The 20323-nt window shown below is 38.3% G+C and overlaps 1 protein-coding gene across 1 annotated transcript in view; it reads right to left on the bottom strand.

Annotated features, from left to right (window-relative positions):
- Window positions 1-768: 768 nt before the first annotated feature.
- fgd (faciogenital dysplasia) overlaps window positions 769-20323 on the bottom strand; it is a 140116-nt gene continuing 120561 nt past the window's right edge. The window contains exons 14-19 of the mRNA XM_057828697.1: window positions 17741-17845; window positions 17300-17353; window positions 17103-17204; window positions 16895-17020; window positions 10137-10277; window positions 769-8060 (exon numbers count right to left, since the gene is read on the bottom strand). Coding sequence (XP_057684680.1) covers window positions 7827-8060; window positions 10137-10277; window positions 16895-17020; window positions 17103-17204; window positions 17300-17353; window positions 17741-17845 — 762 coding nt within the window. The 3' untranslated portion in view covers window positions 769-7826. The remainder of the gene's footprint in view (window positions 8061-10136; window positions 10278-16894; window positions 17021-17102; window positions 17205-17299; window positions 17354-17740; window positions 17846-20323) is intronic.

The following is a 20323-nucleotide window of genomic DNA, read 5'->3' as shown; positions in this document are numbered from 1 at the left end:
AAGTAGTGTGAAAATTAAACAAAAAATATACTTCCAATACAAATATGTTACATAACAAAGGCGAATTAAGTAGTAGTGCTGTGAGATCCAAATTTAATATTTTGTATGACTTCCATGGGCTTGAAGGACTACATCCATGCGGTTCGGCAAGGATTCATACAATTTATTGATGAAATCATCAGGAACATCAAAGAAAGCAGTCTTGCATGCCTCCCAGAGTTCATCAACATTCTTGGGTTTCGTCTTCCATGTTTCCTCTTTCATCCTACCCCAGACATGCTCAATGATGTTCATGTCTGGTGACTGGGCTGGCCAGTCCTGGAGGATCTTGGTCTTCTTTGTCTTGAGGAAATTTGAGGTAGCGATTGAAGTATGCAATGGAGCACCATCCTGCTGCAGAATTTGTCCCTTTTTATGGTTAGAAATGTAGGAGGCAGCGAAGATTTGTTGATATTTCAGACTATTACTGTTGCCTTCCACCCTGCAGATCTCTCGCACACCCCTATACTGGTTGTAACCCCAGACCATGATTTTGCCACCACCAAACTTCAGTTTTCTAAGTGTATCTCGGATCCATGCGGGCTCCAGTAGGTCTCCTGCAATATTTGCAGTGACCGTGGTGAAATTCAATGGAAGATTCATCTGAAAAATCCACATTTATCCACAAAACAGTCAAGTTTGGTGGTGGCTACGTACCAAATTAGAAGACAGTAAGGACTCTTGCTGACAAAAGAAAAGCACATGAGACAAATGAAAAACAAACTGTAAAATTGTATGGGAGTGTATTTTAGAAAACATGACACAGCACGTACTGAGACACATGCATATTTATAACATGTCCATTCCATCTCATCAAGTCTTGCAAGTTTTGTTTAGTGGACACAGATATTTGTTACATTTGCACAGCTTGTTGGACAGCGCAGTTTCCTCTCCTCTTTATTGTCTGTTACTGATGATATGCGTTCCTGCTTTATGTTTGACTTAACATGCAAGTTGAAATCCAAGTTTCTTTTAAAGGCTGGTGTTTATAGGAGCAGGGTACAGAGGGAAAGGCATAAGAAAGTGACGGTACAGTACTTCATTTCCATCACATCACCAAAGAGTGAGGAGAAGGCCAGGTGCTGCTATATTGAGAGAAAACACAAAAATAAACAAAAATAAAATATTGAACTCACTGGCTGCCATTGACAGTGATAGACTAGATCAGCTCGAAAAATGAACTTTTTTTTTCTTCTTTACATTGACCACACAGTAACTTTGGCATATTACCACTTACAAGACTGAAACTAAGGAAACAGATCAAGAGCCTTCCTATTGTTGTAACTGCTTCATTGCTTAGGGATGGGAATTGATAGTATTTTTACGATTCCGATTCCATTATCGATATTGCTTATTGATTCGATTCTTTATCGATTCTCTTATCGATTCTAATTTGGGGGAAAAGAACAACAAACGTTTTGATTGGCATCGAGTTTGTTTAATCAGAAGTCACAACCTTACAAACTCACAACGAGGTCAAAAGAGGCCCAAAGCCTCAATGTTAACTGTGGCAATATGTGGCAAATACACAAGAATGTGTAACATTTTACTGAAACATTTTTTCTAAAAGAAATAAAAAATATTGGTACATTTTGGCATATTGGTCGTATTCCCTTTCCGACGCAGTTGTCTCCACCTTGCAATGACCAGGCATGAAAATGGTTCAGGGGTTAAAAAGGTGACAAGGGTGTGGAGGAAATATGTTCTGGTAGGGCTGTCCCAAACGACTAATTTTCTCCCGATTAGTCAGCCGACTATCTTTACAATTAGTCGACTAATAATTAAAAATAATATACGTATATTTTTTTTGTTACTAATTTAGCAATGAAATTTTTGTTGACGCTTATTAATTCACAAAAACATTTTGGAACACTTAAATTCTTTATTGAAGTACAAATAATCATGAAAATAACAATAATTATTCACACATAAACAATGAGGTCAAATGGTCATAGCATTAGTGCAAAAGAATGGAATGTAAAAATTCAGAACACTAACTTAGCCTTTCCAACATTATTCAAAATAATTCTAAAAAAAAAATCTAGCATTATTATGATAGTATACTACAATATATAATAGTATTATAATAATTATAATATTCATTGCCAATCATATTTTTCAAAAAGGATGTCATTTTCAAGCTATTCTTAGTGTAGAATCTGAATTCTGTTGTATTATAGTATTTACATATTATAGTATTAATTCTGAAGTATGTGGGATTAACTCCAGAAATCGTTATTTATATGAACGTGGTGTGCTTTTATTTCTTAAATGTACACCGGAAGTGCGTTCGCTAAACCGCTAACAGCTTCTCTCATGTTCTCATGTTTGAAGTGTCACCTTTTAACCGCAAGTTTGCGTTTTGGATAAGACTGCCAATGTTTTATAGCAGGCTAAAGTAGGTTGTTGTTTTTTTCCCAAATACTCTCAATGTAGCAATGCTAACGCTTACAGTGTTTAATATACACGTGTTTCCTTATTTTTTTTATGTCTGAACTGTAATTCTACGGCGTTTTGATTACTAATAAACATCTGTGAAATGAACTGAAGTCTAATACCGCAATTTTCCGAACATAAGGCGCACCCGTGTATAATGCGCACCCCAAATTTTACTTGTAAAATCTAGGGGAAATTATTGTACCCGTTTATAACGCGCACTCTAATTTTAGCACCAATAAATAGAAGAACACAAGAAAACAGAGCTCATGTACAGATACAGAAATGTCATTTTACTGACTGGTGAAACACAGCACAAGCATAGCACATTGGTAGTTCAAAACATTACCATAAACTGACAATATTTACGGTAATAATATGATTTGACAACTTCTCCAACTTACCAGAATCTAGGAGAAAACAAAACAGATGTGACTTTTCTTTTAAAGGCTGCTGTATAACTTGCTCGTTTCATCATGATGAATAAATGTTTCTTCCATGGATTGATACGGTAAAATGAAAGTGAGAACGTCAGTCGGAAATCCGTTAGAGCTCATCGCTGTCAACACGACAGTAACAATAGGAACTATTGTTATTTGGGTTTGAGTTTCCCGAGGGACCGATATAGTTGACGGACACAGGAAGTGTGTGTGCTTACGTTTGTTATGGTCCGAGTTGCGGAGCTGCAATAAACGTCGATTCAAATGAGTTCAAGAAACTAAATTCTGTGCTTTATGAAGAGTGAAAAAAAACACAATTTAACACAGACGAAATAATTCGGCCGATTAGAGTGAGGTATCACAGAAACAAAATGATGACGTCACGTACCGTAATGGTCGGCAACGGGTCGCCGCATACGTTTCTTCAACACAACGTGGCCGTGTCAATAAAAAAAAAATTGGTTTATATTAGAGCTGAAACGAGTACTCGAGCAACTCGAGTAACTCGAGTTTAAAAACTGATCCGAGTAATTTTATTCACCTCGAGTAATCGTTTATTTTGACAGCTCTAAGCGTCACGTTTTGCTCGGACTACTTTTAATGTGGGACAACGCGCTGATGTCACGTGCGTAGAGGAAGAAGCAAAAAAAAAAAAAAACTTACTGCAGCCGACAACCGCTACAAACGACGCCGACGTTGCTAAATACTAGCCCGCCCATGCTACGTTAGTTACAGGTAGCGTCAGATGCGCCTCATAGAGATCACATGTATGTTGAACTCGATGCGAAATGACAGACTCGGCCGCGTCTGGGCAGCGTTAGTAAACAGCCGCCATCTTAAAGCAGTAGAGCGCTAATAAAGAGCGCTAAGCGCTAATAAATAAGATTAATGTTACTGTCGCTACTAGCTCACGTAACGTTAGCCCTGCGGAGGGCTAGGTTTCAATTAATTATGACCACTGTCGATGCGTGGCTAACGTGTCTTACATACAGGCTTTAACATAACATAGCATTGTGGAGTGATGAGGGTGTAAAATAAAAACTTAATCATGCTAACTATCAATTTTAGCTCAGTAGTCATTGCTGGATAAAACACCAAGTAGCAGTAGCACTGGTCCCTAATGTGCTCCAATACAGCCTGTATCATACATTTATTTTGAACACTGCAAAAACTCAAAATCCTATCAGGACTTACAGTTTAGACTAACTTAAAACTTAACTAGAACTTAAAAATGGCTTGATATAAAGAGAAATTCAGTTGAAACACGTGGGGAAAAAATCCTAACTTTTAAGTGATGTGTGTTATCAAGCGTAACGGCATTTTTAGGTAAGATACATATATATATATATATATATATATATATATATATATATATATATAATTATATATATATATATATATATATATATATAATTTTATTATTTTTTTTAATAATATCTAAAAGTTTTTTGAGTGAAAGCAGTGAATTAGTCTTTTTTAAAAATTCTAGTTACATCTGAGATGCAATTGTTGGCTGTTTTCAACAATATACATCGAAAATAAAGACATTGACTGACTGAAAATGGTTCAAGATTAGATGAAATGTCTTGTTTTCTCATGTATATTTATAATTGCTCTTCACCTAAAAATATATTTGTTTTATCCGATTACTCGATTAATCGATAGAATTTTCAGTCGATTACTCGATTACTACCAGACTTTTATGATCCAAAACAATCTTTTTGACTCATTTCAGTCTGGATTTCGGCCACAACACAGCACCGAGACCGTGCTTATCAAAGTCCTAAATGATATTCGTCGGAATACCGATGCAGGCAAATCATCTGTTCTGCTACTATTGGATCTCAGCGCCGCATTTGACACGGTTGATCACAACATACTACTCAGCAGATTGGAACAGTGGGTAGGGCTTACTGACACTATTCTTCAGTGGTTCACATCCTATTTACATGATAGGGATTTCTTTGTGTCAATCGGAAATTATCAGTCAGAACGAACCAAATTCACGTGTGGAGTCCCTCAAGGGTCAATTCTTGGACCACTCTTATTTAACATCTATATGCTTCCGTTAGCTCAGATAATGGAACAGTATGACATCTCCTATCACGCCTATGCAGATGACACACAACTGTACATTTCTGTGTCCCCACATGATTATAGTCCCTTAGTCTCCCTGAGTAAATGCATTCATCAAATCAATGAATGGATGTGCCAGAATTTTCTCCAGTTAAATGTGGAGAAAACAGAGGTGATCATTTTTGGGCCAAAAAAGGAAAGGTCAAAGATAAGCAGCCAACTTAGCACAATGTCACTTACAGCTACAAATCAAGTCAGAAACCTTGGCGTAATTATTGACTCAGACCTAAAATTTGATAGCCATCTAAAGTCCGTCACTAAATCCGCTTATTACCACCTAAAAAATATAACCAGAATTAAGGGGCTTCTGACTCAACAAGACATGGAAAAACTTATGCATGCATTCGTTTTCAGCAGATTGGACTACTGCAACGGTATATTTACAGGTCTTGATAAAAAATCAGTCAGGAAGCTGCAGCTAGTACAGAATGCTGCAGCCAGAGTCCTCACAAATACAAGGAAGCTGGACCACATTACACCGGTTTTGAAATCGCTACACTGGCTTCCAGTGAGTCAAAGGATAGACTATAAAATACTACTGCTCGTCTACAAAACACTTAATGGCCTTGGACCAAAATACATGCTTGACTTGTTAGATTCCTATGAGACATCTAGACCCTTAAGGTCGTCTGGAACGGGTCTTCTACATGTTCCAAGAACAAGAACCAAGCAGGGTGAGGCAGCATTTAGTTATTATGCTCCTCACCTCTGGAACAAGTTACCCGAAGGTCTGAAGTATGCTCAAACCGTTAGCTCATTTAAATCAGGGCTAAAAACGCTTTTGTTTAGCACTGCATATCCATAACTGTCTATATATTTCAATCTACCTGCCTTCTATTCCTCTTGTGCTTATATTTCAATGATTATTATTAGTAGTAGTTTTTGCTTTATTTCTATTTTTGTTTTATTTTTATTTATTTATTTTTATTCTGTGATTAAATGCAATCTTTTGTCTTGGTTTTTACGTTGTGTTGATTTAAATGTGATTTTTATGGTTTTCATGTGATGTAAAGCACTTTGAATTGCCTTGTGTTGAATTGTGCTATATAAATAAATTTGCCTTGCCTTGCCTTGCCTTACTAAAATATTCGATAGCTGCAGCCCTAGTTTATATACAGTATATGTAATATACATATATATATATTTCTCTCTCCATCCATGTACCCGTTTATAATGCGCACCATGATTTTACAAGTTGATTTTGGGGGGAAAAAGTGTGCGTTATATTCGTGAAATTACGGTAGTCATCTACACGCACACACAAATGTATGCATGCACGCACAGGTTGATAAAACGCAGCCGTGAAAGTTATCGTCCTCATTTTTATTTATCTTGCGACAAATGGACTCATTTCATATTGCGACAGGTTTAGCAACTTTAATAAAACATGTCGTTAGTTAGATGGAATTACGACCCCACCTTCTTAAAGATGTTCTCCTCGCATCTACACAATTCAAGTATGTCAACCTTTTTGATTACAAAATGCCGAATTTAGCCAAAAGGTGAGTGATTTTCATGGCTGAATGACTGCAAGTCGCATTGTTGTTATTTTTCCTCGTGAAGTGAAGACACACTTTCGAGCGTTTGAACCTACGTGTTGTCATTGTTATGTTTAAGGCTGCAATGCTCGTGCTAAACCATCGTAATCTTTCATTTTCACCCTTTCCTGGTGAAGTGCAGCCAAACTTTGGAGCGAGTGGTTCTTGGCGCCATGCTAGTTTGAGGATGCGTCTGGACAACAAGACTCGTCACGTCACGTGATGACGCAGTACGCGTCTTTAGGAATCGTTAAAGGGATCATTAAGGCTTTTTCATTGTGATGTCGAGGCCTCGAAATACTAGGAACCGGTTCGGAATTGGAATCGGATTTCGATTCCCATCCCTATTAATGCTATTTCATAAATCACCCCAATGGCACTGAAACTCGGTCATCATCCCCAGCCAAGCTCATTTAAATAGATTTGACGTATATCGCAGTCAATGGCAGTGAATGAGCTAACGTGCACAACCGGAGATACTGACGGGTTAGACTCATTTCTGGCTCTCTTTTGTGTGAGTCTAAATAATAGAAATAGAAGAATATGCATGAGAGAATTTTACTTTTAAGACAAATAACAGGTATTAAATACTGTATTAAAGACAAAAGTAGGGTGATGGAGTTTGTTCAATGGGAGCTGCCAGTGGGAGCGTCAGGTGGCCAGCCACAATTGTACACACCTCAGTGTCTTTTAACTTAAAATGCACTTTGATTCACACTATTGTATACATACTGTACAACAATACCCACTGAACTGCCACTGTGCCCCAGCAACGACAGGAAAGTGGCACAGGTTTATGACACGAACATTCAAATGCTTCATATACACAGGAAGGAGCAGAGGCTCTCACACACACGCACGCTTTCACATTAAACACACACAAAAAAAAAGACTTGATGTTTCTGAATTGCAACACAGTCATAATAATGTAATAATGTACATTTACCCTCTTGATTAAACCCACGCGGGAATCTCTTGCTATTATACAAATAAAACATGAGTTCATCAGAAGATTCTCTTAGATTTTGGAGAGGAATACAACATGGTGGCATTGTGGCAAGGAAGAGGTGTGAGTGAGGATGAGGCTGAAGTGGCGTATAGGAAGGACTGCATAGTCTCTTCCAAGAAACCAAAAAAGTGCCAAGGTAAGCATATTCAAGTAATGTGTGCTCTATGCACAGGGGACAGGGTGAGGGAAGGAATTATGCAATTGGTGGAAGGGAGGGTGTCCTGACCACTATTGGCTCTTCTGGTGTTCAGTCAGATTTGTTGAAGCATCTGCGGCGGCTTCCCCACGGGCTGCTTTTGAGAGGAGCTCCACCCACTTGGCTTGAAGTTCCGCATCTTGGGTATTTAGCAGCACAGTTTGCTGACTGTGACTCAGCCGAATTGCATGCTTGACCTCTGCGGTTGGCGACGGCGTGGTCACCTCAAACCCAGGCAGTGGAATGGCTCTTGCTCCTTTCACGTCCTACAAAAAGAAGTTTGACAATTTAATCATGGCTAATCCTTTTAACTCTACAGTCCCTGACAAAAGTCTTGTTGCTTATAACCTGACTTTTAATTATTCAATTGGATTCAGAAAGGGCTCAAATGAAAGCTAAGACCCTCCAAAATTATGTTGAATGTACAAAAATATATTTGCTTCACTTAAAAAAGATATATCATTTAATGAAGACGTAAAGGTAATTAATGGCACCTGTTTTAACTCATTATCGGTAAAAAAGACACGTGTCCACAACCTCAGTCAATCACACTCCATACTCCACAATGGCCAAGACCAAAGAGCTGTCGAAGGACATTAGAGACAAAATTGTAGACTTGCACCAGGCTGGGAAGACTGAATCTGCAATAGGTAAAACGCTTGGTGTAAAGAAATCAACTGTGGGAGCAATTATGAGAAAATGGAAGACATACAAGACCCTTGATAATCTCCCTCGATCTGGGGCTCAATGCAAGATCTCACCCCGTGGCTTCAAAATGATAACAAGAACGGTGAGCAAAAATCCCAGAACCACACTGGGGGACCTAGTGAATGACCTACAGAGAGCTGAGATCACAGAAACAAAGGCTACTATCAGTAACACAATGCACCGCCAGGCTCAAATCCTGCACTGCCAGATGTGTCCCCCTGCTGAAGAAAGTACACGTCCAGGCCCATCTGCGGTTCACTAGAGAGCATTTGGATCATCCAGAAGAGGACTGGGAGAATGTGTTATGGTCTGATGAAACCAAAATAGAACTTTTTGGTAGAAACACAGGTTCTCGTGTTTGGAGGAGACAGAATACTGAATTGCATCTGAAGAACACCATACCCACTGTGAAGCATGGGGGTGGAAGCATCATGCTTTGGGGCTGTTTTTCTGCAAAGGGACCAGGACGACTGATCTGTGTAAAGGAAAGAATGAATGGGGCCATGTATCAAGCGATTTTGAGTGAAAATCTCTTTCCATCAGCAAGGGCATTGAAGATGAGATGCCCTGGGTCTTTCAGCATGACAATAATCTCAAACACACAGCCAGGGCAACAAAGGAGTGGCTTCGTAAGAAGCATTTCAAGGTGCTGGAGTGGCCTAGCCAGTCTCCAGATCTCAACCCCATAGAAAATCTGTGGAGGGAGTTGAAAGTCCGTGTTGCCCAACGGCAGGCCCAAAACATCACTGCTCTAGAGGAGATCTGCATGGAGGAATGGGCCAAAATACCAGCGACAGTGTGTGAAAAGCTTGTGAAGAGTTACAAAACGTTTGGCTTCCGTTATTGCCAACAAAGGGTACATAAGAAAGTATTGAGATAAACTTTTGGTATTGACCAAATACTTATTTTCCACCACTATTTGCAAATAAATTCTTTAAAAATCAAACAATGTGATTTTCTGTTTTTTTTTTTTCCACATTCTGTCTCTTATGGTTGAGGTTTACCCATGTTGACAATTACAGGCCTCTCTAATATTTTCAAGTGGGAGAACTAGCACAATTAGTGTTTGACTAAAAACTTATTTGCCCCACTGTATATGAATTTATTCCCAGCTCTTTCACAGTTTCATACAAATGAGCACGAAGTAGTACTAGAAGTAGTTCTAGAAAATTAGTAAAATAACTTCAATAGATTTTTAAGACCTTTCAAAATTGTATTTAAGACCTTCTATGAAATTTTAGGAGAATTTTAGACATTTTAAGGCTTGAAATTCAAATTATTGGAATTAATACTTTTTAAGACCCGCAAATACCCTGTATAAAGCAAGCAATGTTATTGGTTGAAAGTAAACCAGTCCTGTAACCACTAATATTTAACTCCGTAATCTACTGTACTGTGCTGTGTTTGATTGTAACCCCTTGTGTTTTCTTCTGTCTTGTGTCGTTCTGTTCTGTTACCTACCTAGGGACTGCAGATGTAAATTACCGTTTTTGCTATAATCCATCATATTTATACGTCTTTTAAATGTGTCCAAATGGATGCTCATTAATGTGCACTGTCCTTATCAAATGAATAAATGAAAAGAATAAATTGGCATCAGTCAGTGTGCATGTGTGTATTGCAATTGGCCATACCTGCCCGTTACTCTGCAGATATAACACCAGTGGCTCAGCCTTTGTGACAGCCACCCACATCTTGGTCCAGCTCTTTCCTTTGTCCTGCACTTGCAGGTGGCCACACAAGAGGCAGTTCTCCCCTGTTAGTGATGTTTTTATCTAAACAGATAACACAACATGAATTCAGTACAAAAGCTCCAGTAGTTTAATATAATGCCAGAGGATCTGAGAGGAACAGGCTTGAATTTTACATGTGATTTCTCCAATACTTATTATTAAGTTCAATGCCGGTTCAAGGACTTCTTGAAGGCGGTAATTCTACCACATGATTTCCCCGTTCTTTGCAGATTACCAAACACTTCCTTTATAGACATCGAAGAGGCTCAAGACTGAATAAAAATAACATCACTAAAGAGGAATTAGTTGTGTTTAGTGAGTGTATTTACAGTGGGGCAAATAAGCATTTAGTCAACCACTAATTGTGCAAGTTCTCCCACTTGAAAATATTAGAGAGGCCTGTAATTGTCAACATGGGTAAACCTCAACCATGAGAGACAAAATAAGTATTTAAAAAAAAAAAAAAAAAAAAAAAAAAAAAAAACAGTTTGATTTTTAAATAATTTATTTGCAAATCATGGTGAAAAATAAGTATTTGGTCAATACCGAAAAGTTCATCTCAATACTTTGTTATGTACCCTTTGTTGGCAATAATGGAGGCCAAACGTTTTCTGTAACTCTTCACAAGCTTTTCACACACTGTTGCTGGTATTTTGGCCCATTCCTCCATGCAGATCTCCTCCTGATCAGTGATGTTTTGGGGCTGTTGTTGGGCAACACGAACTTTCAACTCCCTCCACAGATTTTCTATCGGGTTGAGATCTGGAGACTGGTTAGGCCACTCCAGGACCTTGAAATGCTTCTTACGAAGCCCCTCCTTTGGTGCCCTGGCTGTGTGTTTGGGATCATTGTCATGCTGAAAGACCCAGCCACGTCTCATCTTTAATGCCCTTGCTGATGGAAGGAGATTTTCACTCAAAATCTCTCGATACGTGGCCCCATTCATTCTTTCCTTTACGCAGATCAGTCGTCCTGGTGCCTTTGCATAAAAACAGCCCCAAAGCATGATGTTTCCACCCCCATGCTTCACACTAGGTATGGTGTTCTTCGGATGCAATTCAGTATTCTTTCTCCTCCAAACACGAGAACCTGTGTTTCTACCAAAAAGTTCTATTTTGGTTTCATCTGACGATAACCCATTCTCCCAGTCCTCTTCCGGATCATCCAAATGCTCTCTAGCGAACCGCAGACGGGCCTGGACGTGTACTGGCTACAGCAGGGGGACACGTCTGGCAGTGCAGGATTTGAGTCCCTGGCTGCGCATTGTGTTACTGATAGTAGCGTTTGTTACAGTGGTCCCAGCTCTCTGTAGGTCATTCACTAGGTCCCCCCGTGTGGTTCTGGGATTTTTGCTCAATGTTCTTGTTATCATTTTGACGCCACGGGGTGAGATCTTGGATGGAGCATGGAGCCCCAGATCGAGGGAGATTATCAGTGGTCTTGTATGTCTTCCATTTTCTAATAATTGCTCCCCACAGTTGATTTCTTTACACCAAGCGTTTTACCTATTCAGATTCAGTCTTCCCAGCCTGGTGCAGGTCTACAATTTTGTCTCTGGTGTCCTTCGACAGCTCTTTGGTTTTGGCCATAGTGGAGTTTGAAATGTGACTGACAGGTGTCTTTTAAACCGATAATGAGTTAAAACAGGTGCCATTAATACATGTGGAGCCTCGTTAGACCTCGTTAGAAGAAGTTAGACCTCTTTGACAGCCAGAAATCTTGCTTGTTTGTCGGTGACCAAATACTTATTTTCCACTCTAATTTGGAAATAAATTCTTTAAAACTCAAACAATGTGATTTTCCCCCCCACACATTCCGTCTCTCATGGGTGAGGTTTACCCATGTTGACATTTACAAGTAGAAGAATTTGCACAACTGGTTGTTGACTAAATACTTATTTGCTCCACTGTATATCCAAACATTGGCAGGTGCATGTAATGTGGGTCAAAATCCCCTTTTACACTTTGTAGACAGGTGTTTTTATTGATATACTTTCACTTCTCCAGTTTAGCATTTTTTTTTTTTTTTTTTTTTTTTTTTAACTAGAATACAATCTCTTCGGCAGTAATAGCAGCTGTTTTTAAGAACTTCCCCTTCAAGACCCACTTCCGGATTTACACTACCAGTTCAGGTGCCTGTTTTCCGATTTAAACCTTTAAGTCATTTTTACATAAGATTCCTCGGTTTCTGACATACAGAACAAACCAAAAGTTTGGTCACACCTCATTCAATGCAACACAAATGAAGGTCCCAACGCCACTGATAAAGCAATAAATTCCAGTAATGTACCCTGAAAATACATACCTGTGAAGTCGAAAACCATTTTAGGTGACTCCCTCTTGAAGCTCATCAAGAGAATGGTAAGAATGTGCAAAAAAGTAATCAGAGCAAATGTTGGCTACTGTAAAGTTACTGTACTAGCATCAGAGGTGGGTCAAAAATTATACACAAGTAAGAGTAGCGTTACTTCTAGATAACATTACTCAAGTAGTCACCCAAAAATTTACTCAAGTGCAAGTAAAAAAGTATTCGTTGAAAAGAATACTCAAGTAATAAGTAAAATTGTAATTGTGTAGAATATGATTTTTAAAAAATTAAATATTGGTATATTGTTTTTCTCAGAACAATGTCATCTATATGAACTGTTATTATTATACTTTACTATAACCTATTACAAGACCATATTAGGCCAAAATATTACACAAAAAGAGTCAAATTCAGACCATAAAACACTTGAAACTTCAATTAGTAACCGTTTTATCATAATTTTGCCTTATTGAGGTGACAATGTCAACTATTATTTTTTTGGGACCACATTTTGAACCACTTTTGGAATTCTTTTGACCCCCCCCCCTGCCATGCACTGTCGAGTGATAAAAATTGGACTGAAATTAAATATAATTTTCTTTTGAGGAAAAAAAAAAAATTATATCACCTGTCCAAGGGGCATGAGCGCCCTCTAGTGGAGAAAAAACATCACCTTTGATTGTTATAGTGGAGCATGTGGTTATTGGTGCGATGCCTCATTGGTGAAAATCAGAGAGCCTCTGTCAGCATCTCTGGCAAAAATAACGTCAATAGGTAGAATAAAGACGAAAACCGTAACGACGCTATTGTGTAGCCCAAGGTAGCACCTCTGACTAGAATATTATACGTCATCATACGTATTATATGATCCGTTAGTTCACCTTTTTTTTAGGGCTGTCAAACGATTAAAATTTTTAATCGAGTTAATTACAGCTTAAAAATTAATTAATCGTAATTAATCGCAATTCAAACCATCTATAAAATATGCCATATTTTTCTGTAAATGATATATATATTCTGTAAAATAAATTGTTGGAATGGAAAGATAAGACACAAGATGGATATATACATTCAACATACGGTACATAAGGACTGTAGTGGGCATTTCACTCTTCTGCCATTTAAATCTGTCTATGCTGTCCTCACTCCGAACCGTCTACTTTTTCCAAAGCTAGACAGCTAGTGAACGACGCCTTAATAATTAGACTTCTTCCTTTTTCATCTGATTTATTAATAAAATGGCCTCAAACCATTGTCTTCTTTAGACCGTCGTAAAACTACAAAATAAAAGTACACAAGCATTGCATTAGCAACAACTTTAGCTTAGCACGCTATACAGGTTCACTAAACATAAACAAAAAGCGTCTCATACAAAAAATATAACATTTCGCTTACTAACATAATATGTACATTCTTTACAACAACCATACTTACGGACAAATGTTGTCCAAGGATCATATAAGCACAACATTATCAGCCCGAGACGTCGTGCAGCCATAATGAAGAAAGAAAAGAAGAAAATAATAAACCATGTCGCAAAGCGACCACAAGAGTTCGCTGTTGGACAGCGCAAAAAGCCTTGCCTTAAAACTTACCAAAAGGCAGAATACTTTCTGAGCGGGACATGTGCGTTAATTTCGTCAAATATTTTAACGTGATTAATTAAAAAAATTAATTACCGCGCGTTAACGCGATAATTTTGACAGCCCTACTTTTTTTGTTAAGTACATAACTCCACACGTATTCATTCATAGTTCTATTACCTTCATTTAAAAAGTACATAGTCATGAAAATATAGAAAATGCACGAATGAGAGTGTTCCAAATAGGGGTGTGACAACATATCGAAATGGTAATATATCGTGATACTTTGTATACCAAAAGGTTATCGATATGTTCCTGCCAAGAATCGAGATATCGTTTTAAAAAGGTGTCAGTGTTGGGGAAAAAAAAAGAAAGGGACCAACAAGTTGCTACCAAAATCTTCCACCATAATAGTGTCTCAGGTAACTAACTCTTAGGCTGTCATTGATCGTGCTCGACGCCCAATCCATTTAGACTGGGAACGTTCGTTCATTCGAAATAGGGCTGCAGCTATCGATTATTTTAGTAGCCGATTAATCGATTAACAATTGATTTCGAATAATCGAGAAATCGAATAAGGGACATAAAAAATTAAAATACCTGAGCTGAGCCTCACACGGTATATATAAAAAAAGAGGATCTATGTACAACAAAAGAACAATTGGCTAACTTACAGAGCAAAAGGCCGCTAGCTTAAATGCTATAAAATGCTAACGCTTTTTACAATGCTCTTAACAAATGGCTCATACACATATTCCCGCAAAAAATGGCTAAATATACCTTTAAACTAAATTACGAATGCATTAAAAAAAACAATAGCTCAAACAAAAACTTAGCTTATGTTGGTCTTCACAGGGAGCAGACGGATTCAGCCATGTGAAATGAGGTAGACTAGAAGGCCGTTTATCCACCCAAATCAATGAAAATAAATGCAAACACTTTCAAAAAAAAAACATTACAACGCCATTTTAATTAAACGACTACTCGAAGCAGCAAAATTTAATTTGAATCTTTTTTTCTAATCAAATACTAGAGTTAATTGATTAATCGTGCAGCACTAATTCGACACCAGAGCATTCGCAGTCATTCCGTCCGATTTTTTGGGGCATTTACAGGCCACTTTGCTGTTCATTTACAAATCATTTCCTGTTGAGTTTGAGTCACTAACTAATCATTTGGGTTATTCCCAGGTCACTTCCTGTTCTGTAACTCAAACAGACAGTGACCCATAAAATACCCACAAATCAACAGGAAGTAACTGAAAATCAACAGGTAAACGACCTTAAATGGCCCAAAATGACCTCATTGCCTGGCATTGGCTACCAATGACGACCATAGACGTTCAATCCGTTTGAACTGGGAGGGTGGCAGCGAATGCCGCTGCCATCCCTCCCAGTTCAAACGGATTGGACGCCTACTAGTGATAAACTCATTCCAATTCACAGCAGAAGCTTGTTTTTTTCTGTTTATTAGTTGTTTGTAGAATATCCTAGAATTAGGGCTGTCAAACGATTACAATTTTTAACCGAGTTAATTACAGCTTAAAAATTAATTAATCGTAATTAATCGCAATTCAAACCATCTATAAAATATGCCATTTTTTTCTGTAAATTATTGTTGGAATGGAAAGATAAGACACAAGACGGATATTTGCATTTAAGATACGATACATAAGTATTGTATTTGTTTATTACAACAATAAATCAACAAGATGGCATTAACATTATTAACATCCTGTTAAAGCGATCCATGGATAGAAAGACTTGTAGTTCTTAAAAGATAAATGTTAGTACCAGTTATAGAAATTTTATATCAAAACCCCTCTTAATGTTTTCGTTTTTATAAAATTTGTAAAATTTTCAATCAAAAATAAACTAGTAGCTCACCATTGTTGATGTCAATAATTACACAATGCGCATGGTGCTGAAACCCATAAAATCAGTCGTACCCAAGCGCCAGCAGAGGGCGACAAAACACCAAAAAACACAAGTAACAAGTGGACATGACACTGTGCTGTCATTTTAATCTTTTTGAGCGGGGCATGTGCGTTAAATGCGTCAAATATTTTAACGTGATGAATTTTAAAAATTAATTACTGCCCGTTAACGCGTTAGATTTGACAGCCCTATTTTAAATATTCTTGTAAGTTAATTTTATTGCTAACGCTGTGTTTTGGGGTCATCAACATATTGTGCCTCCCCTGCCACAAAAGTCAAACTCCGCCTATGGTCATGAAAATAAAGAAAACGCACGAATTAGACGGTTCCAAACTTTTGGCATGTACTGTACATTTCAAGGTATGCTCAGTTAACACTGTACTTATTGTTTTTCATTTGATTAGTTTATAAAGATGATAAAGTAGCGATAATACTCATAACAATACATTGGATTTATATAGTGTTTTAGTGTTTAGTTTAGTTATAGTGTGGCCCTTCTGACTACAATCAACCACTCATTCTCACACTATTTTCACACAGTATAATGAAGTATCTTGTCCATGCATACAACAACAATGGGCACAAGCTGGATTCGAGCCCATGAGCCTTCAATCAATGGACGATCTGCTCAACTATCTGAGCCAACGTCACCCCGTAAATTAAAGTTTAACTTCCCTAATTTGTTCAGACCTGAATTGGTTCATACATTGTTTAGGCATCAATAATCCCTTTTTCCCCCCTTTCTTTTTAAAGTCTCAAATTGTGACTCAGAGTACCCGGCAAAGGTGGGAGAAAAACTATGTATGTGTGCGTTATGGCTGGTGTCTCTGACCTCTGCTGCTACTTTCTTTTTCTGTTCACCACCAAGATTCTCCAAACTCAGGCTGGCCTCAAAACACTCTGGGCACACTCGACTTGTTTTATTGTCCAAGGTTTTTGAACACTTTGCACATATGGCCTGCAGAGTGACAGAAAAAGAGACACCATGAATATAGTCACTCCTGCTCACTGCAAACTGGTTTATGGTAATGCTCACTCACCCCTCCACAGGATTTGCAGTGGTGTTTGCGCTTGGTGAAATTAAAACTCTCATTACATCCTTTACACGTCTGTTTCTCTTTGTCTTTTTTTCTTGAACTCTTCTGTATTTAACAAAAATGCAATGCCAAAATATCACTTCTGCTCAGCACAACAATCTCTTACAAAACAACAAAATCTGAATATTGTAATATCTCACCCTTTCATGCAGCCTCTCGCCATCTGAGTCTATGGATGTGTTTGACCAGGGACCCTGAAAATAAAACAACTGAGTTTTAACAAGTTTCTTCCTGTAGTTATGCATCTCTTCCACAAGGTGTCAGGCTGAATTCACAGAAGCCCCAAGTTGTTATTGGCTGTGTGCCAGTCACACCAACATAAAAGTGGGCCAAAACAGATCCATAGGAATAAACTTTGACTTAGGGTTTCCCTATAAGGTCATGAAAGAGTTGTGGGAGACCAGACCGCTTGAGAGTGGCTGTCAAGGGAAAGAGGGTCTTAAATTGTGATGCATGTTTGAGTCACATCCATACATGGAGAATCATTCAAGCAGACAAAGACCAGACGGCAACTAATGGCGCCTGTTGTATCCCATGATTCTTCATTGAGCGCATCAGTTAAATTATCAATACACTCTTACCGGTGATTCGGGTGCGTGGTCATCCTCCCGTGAGAAGGAGCTGTTGAAGGCTTTATTGAAAGTCTCGCTGTTTTGCTTGTGTCGATCAATAGTGGCTTGGATGACCTTTAGTGTGAACAAAGATTTCAAGTACGTGATAATGGACTGTTAAGGAGATTCATGTAAATTGACTGATTCTAATAATATACATAGACATACTGTATACAATGCATCCAATGAGACAAGGGCGTAGGTTTGCATAGGGACGGTAGGGACAAAACACTATCAACTTTTCAGGATGCTCAAATTGTCCCCACCAACTTTTAAGTAACCTTATTTGCATTACCGTATTTTTCGGACTATAAGTCGCAGCTAAGTATAAGTCGCACCAGCCAAAAAATGCGCAATGAAAAAGAAAAAAACATACAGTGGGGCAAATAAGTATTTAGTCAACCACTAATTGTGCAAGTTCTCCCACTTGAAAATATTAGAGAGGCTTGTAGTTGTCAACATGGTTAAACCTGAACCGCGAGAGACAGAATGTGGAAAAAAAAAAAAAAGAAAATCACATTGTTTCATTTTTAAATAATTTATTTGCAAATCATGGTGGAAAATACGTATTTGGTCAATACCAAAAGTTCATCTCAATACTTGTTATGTACCCTTTGTTGGCAATAACAGAGGCCAAACGTTTTATGTAACTCTTCACCAGCTTTTCACACACTGTTGCTGGTATTTTGGCCCATTCCTCCATGCAGATCTCCTCTAGAGCAGTGATGTTTTGGGGCTGTCGTTGGGCAACACGGACTTTCAACCTCCTAAGCAGATTTTCAATGGGGTTGAGACCTGGAGACTGGCTAGGCCACTCCAGGACCTTGAAATGCTTCTTACGAAGCCACTCCTTTGTTGCCCTGGCTGTGTGTTTGGGATCATTGTCATGCTGAAAGACCCAGCCACGTGTCATCTTCAATGCCCTTCCTGATGGAAGGAGATTTTCACTTTAAATCTCTCGATACATGGCCCCATTCATTCTTTCCTTTACACAGATCAGTCGTCCTGGTCCCTTTGCATAAAAACAGCCCCAAAGCATGATGTTTCAGCCCCCCATGCTTCACAGTGGGTATGGTGCAATTCAGTATTCTTTTTCCTCCAAACAAGAGAACCTGTGTTTCTACCAAAAAGTTCTATTTTGGTTTCATATGACCATAACACATTCTCCCAGTCCTCTTCTGGATCATCCAAATGCTCTCTAGCGAACCGCAGATGGGCCTAGACGTGTACTTTCTTCAGCAGGGGGACACGTCTGGCAGTGCAGGATTTGAGTCCCTGGCGGCGCATTGTGTTACTGATAGTAGCCTTTGTTACTGTGGTCCCAGCTCTCGGTAGGTCATTCACTAGGTCCCCCCGTGTGTTTCTGGGTTTTTTTCTCATCGTTCTTGTTACCATTTTGACGCCACGGGGTGAGGAGAGTGTTGAAAGTCTGTGTTGCCCAACGACAGCCCCAAAACATCACTGCTCTAGAGGAGATCTGCATGGAGGAATGGGCCAAAATACCAGCAACAGTGTGTGAAAAGCTTGTGAAGAGTTACAGAAAACGTTTGGCCTCCGTCATTGCCAACAAAGAGTACATAACAAAGTATTGAGATGAACTTTTGGAATAGACCAAATACTTATTTTCCATTATGATTTGCAAATAAATTCCTTAAAAATCAAACAATGTGATTTTCTGTTTTTTTTTTTCCACATTCTGTCTCTCATGGTTGAGGTTTACCCATGTTGACAATTAAAGGCCTCTCTAATATTTGCAAGTGAGAGAACTTGCACAATTAGTGGTTGACTAAATACTTATTTGCCCCACTGTATAAGTCGCACCGGAGTATAAGTCGCATTTTTAGGGGGGAAATTTATTTGATAGAATCCAGCACCAAGAACGGACTTGTCATCTTGAAAGGCAATTTAAAATACAGTAAAGAACAACAGGCTGAATAGGTGTACGGTATGCTAACATTACATGACGCTAGAAGCTAGATCGGGCCTAAAAAAATCCAGCCCTGTTTCTTTAGTAGTTTTTGAAAACAATGGTTTGAATCGAACGGTGTACCACCTAAACCAATACATATGCACTGCAACCCCCCCCCCCCCCCCAAAAAAACCCCCCCTTGTTTTCAGTGTAAATCTACTAGAAATAAGTGAAATTATCTGCCAGTTCTTCAAGAAATTTTACTCAAGATTTGTTGAAATAGCTAGCTGAAAATATGCTTAACACCCTTATTTTAAGCAAAATGTTTGTATATTTAATATTTTAAAAAACTTGTTTGTCAGAAACATTCTCAATTCAAGAATAGATATTGTTGAAAACATTATTTGAAAGCATTCTTTTCTTCTTGAGTTAGGTGAAAAATTACCAACTTTTAAATGTATGGGTTTAATAACAAAAACTGTAGTAATATTTACTCAAAGTAAGTGGAAAAATCTGACGCATTAATCTGTTAGCTAGCCTTTCACACTCAAAGCAAGATGGAGAAAATTATCCCACTAAAGAAAAATGATCAGATTAAGATGTTATACTTTAAATTTGCCGTGTGAAAGTTAGTATCAGTCAAT

The sequence above is a fragment of the Corythoichthys intestinalis genome, chromosome 2, assembly GCF_030265065.1.
Source record: "Corythoichthys intestinalis isolate RoL2023-P3 chromosome 2, ASM3026506v1, whole genome shotgun sequence".
In the NCBI taxonomy this organism is placed as follows: domain Eukaryota; kingdom Metazoa; phylum Chordata; class Actinopteri; order Syngnathiformes; family Syngnathidae; genus Corythoichthys; species Corythoichthys intestinalis.
This window is presented reverse-complemented; position numbering and strand designations above follow the sequence as displayed.